Genomic DNA, 1,736 nt, shown 5'->3' with positions numbered 1-1,736 from the left:
CACCAGGGGGCACTCTAGTCCCATTTCTGAGGAGTCATTGGTGATCAGAGCTGGGACCTGACACCTGGCCCTGCCTGTGCCCTCTGCTCAGTGCTCACAGCTGGGACCTCCCCCCTCCCCCCCACCCATCACAGCCCCTCCTCTGCCCATGTCCTTGACATCCACAGGCAGAGGGACATGACCCAGGACCAGGGAGGGGTCAGAGAACTGGGGTCTCATTTGCATGGCCGGGCCCTCCCCCTCACAGAGAATGAAGAGGGGAAGGGAGAGATGAGGGGAGGCTCTGCTTACCTGTGGGGCCACAGAAGGCAGGATCGGTGATGACCTCCACCATGGCCTGGTCCCCTCTCCTCCTCAGCCTCCTCGCTCACTGCACAGGTGACTGGATGCAGGGACAGGGGAAGGGGCCCTGGGGGGACATGAAGGGCCCTCCTTCCTCTTTTTGTCTCTAGACCCCAGCATCACCCTGTCTGTGTCTCTCCGCCTTGCAGGGTCCTGGGCCCAGTCTGTGCTGACTCAGCCATCCTCCGTGTCTGGGGCTCTGGGCCAGAGGGTCACCATCTCCTGCACTGGAAGCAGCTCCAACATTGGTGGTAATTCTGTTTACTGGTACCAACAGCTCCCAGGAAAAGCTCCCAGAACCATCATCTATGGTAATAGCAATCGACCCTCAGGGGTCCCGGATCGATTCTCTGGCTCCAAGTCTGGCAGCTCAGGCACCCTGACCATCACTGGGCTCCAGGCTGAGGACGAGGCTGAGTATTACTGCCAGTCCTATGACAGCAGTCTTAGTGCTCACACAGTGCTCCCAGCCTGTGGGGAAGTGAGACAAAAACCTGCTGTCCCTCAGCAATGGGTATCCCTGTGCAGCTCCCCCTACTTGGCCAAGTCAGTTCTTCCCTTTGTTTGGTCTAAACTGTAGTCTGAGACCAATATCAAGGAACTCTGCCTACAAAACCATCCAAGTTCTGTTAAATTCAGCCCCTCAAGCCTGTCCTTGGCAGGAACACACTGTATCGTTTTCCCATATTGAGTGAAATTCCTGAGTGCCAAGGACGGACTCCCCTGGTAACAGAGTCTGCTGATGAGGGAAACAAAGGCAGGAGAAATGTCGCTTAATGTAAATCTCCTACAGCTGCAGCCCCTGGTAGATATCTGACCCATGCGGAGTGTGACCTTCCTCAAGGACCTCATGGCTGCCTTAGCGCCTTCATGTGTGTGTTTGATGAAAGACTGAAGTAACCTCGTCTTCAGAGCAGCTAGCCCCTCGATTCCTGAAACCCTTGCTTCCAAATTTCTTAGAGACTTAGACTATCCCTCACCTCCACTAATTAAAAAGTATATAATCAGTCACTCCTCACAATCCTAGTGAGATTTCTACCCATGTGTCTTGTCCCCGGGCTATAGTATAATCACCTTTTTTTTTTTTTTGCAACATTCAATGTCTCAAGCATTCTCTCTTGACCTTTGGGTTCCACAGTCCCATATTGCTGTGACAAGTCAGGACAGAACCAGAGACAGGGAGTCGAGCTGTGTCTGACTGAGGATAGAGCACTGTCCAGTGAGTGTGCATTCACAGCACCTCCTGAACACCTAGCATGTGCCACATGTAAGTCTAGGGATGTGGGACACATGTGGACATGACAGGAAGGTTCCCCATGCTCAGGGGGCTGATAGTGCCTGGGCGAAGAGAGAAGACACAGAAGCTAAACATGTTTTAAAGAGAAGCTGTGTCC

The 1,736-nt window shown here is 53.5% G+C and overlaps 1 gene segment (V, D, J or C); it reads left to right on the top strand.

The window, feature by feature from the left end:
- Positions 1-284: 284 nt before the first annotated feature.
- LOC110580005 lies at positions 285-823 on the top strand (the record flags this gene model as incomplete). The annotated part of the segment is given in 2 exon segments: positions 285-378; positions 492-823. Coding segments are annotated over 2 exon segments (390 nt in total), but the record flags the coding sequence as incomplete, so codon positions are not given.
- Positions 824-1,736: the final 913 nt, after the last annotated feature.

Source organism: Neomonachus schauinslandi, unplaced genomic scaffold (assembly GCF_002201575.2).
Source record: "Neomonachus schauinslandi unplaced genomic scaffold, ASM220157v2 HiC_scaffold_5630, whole genome shotgun sequence".
In the NCBI taxonomy this organism is placed as follows: Eukaryota; Metazoa; Chordata; class Mammalia; order Carnivora; family Phocidae; genus Neomonachus; species Neomonachus schauinslandi.
The sequence above is the reverse complement of the archived record's forward strand: the minus strand, read 5'-3'. Positions and strand labels throughout refer to the sequence as shown.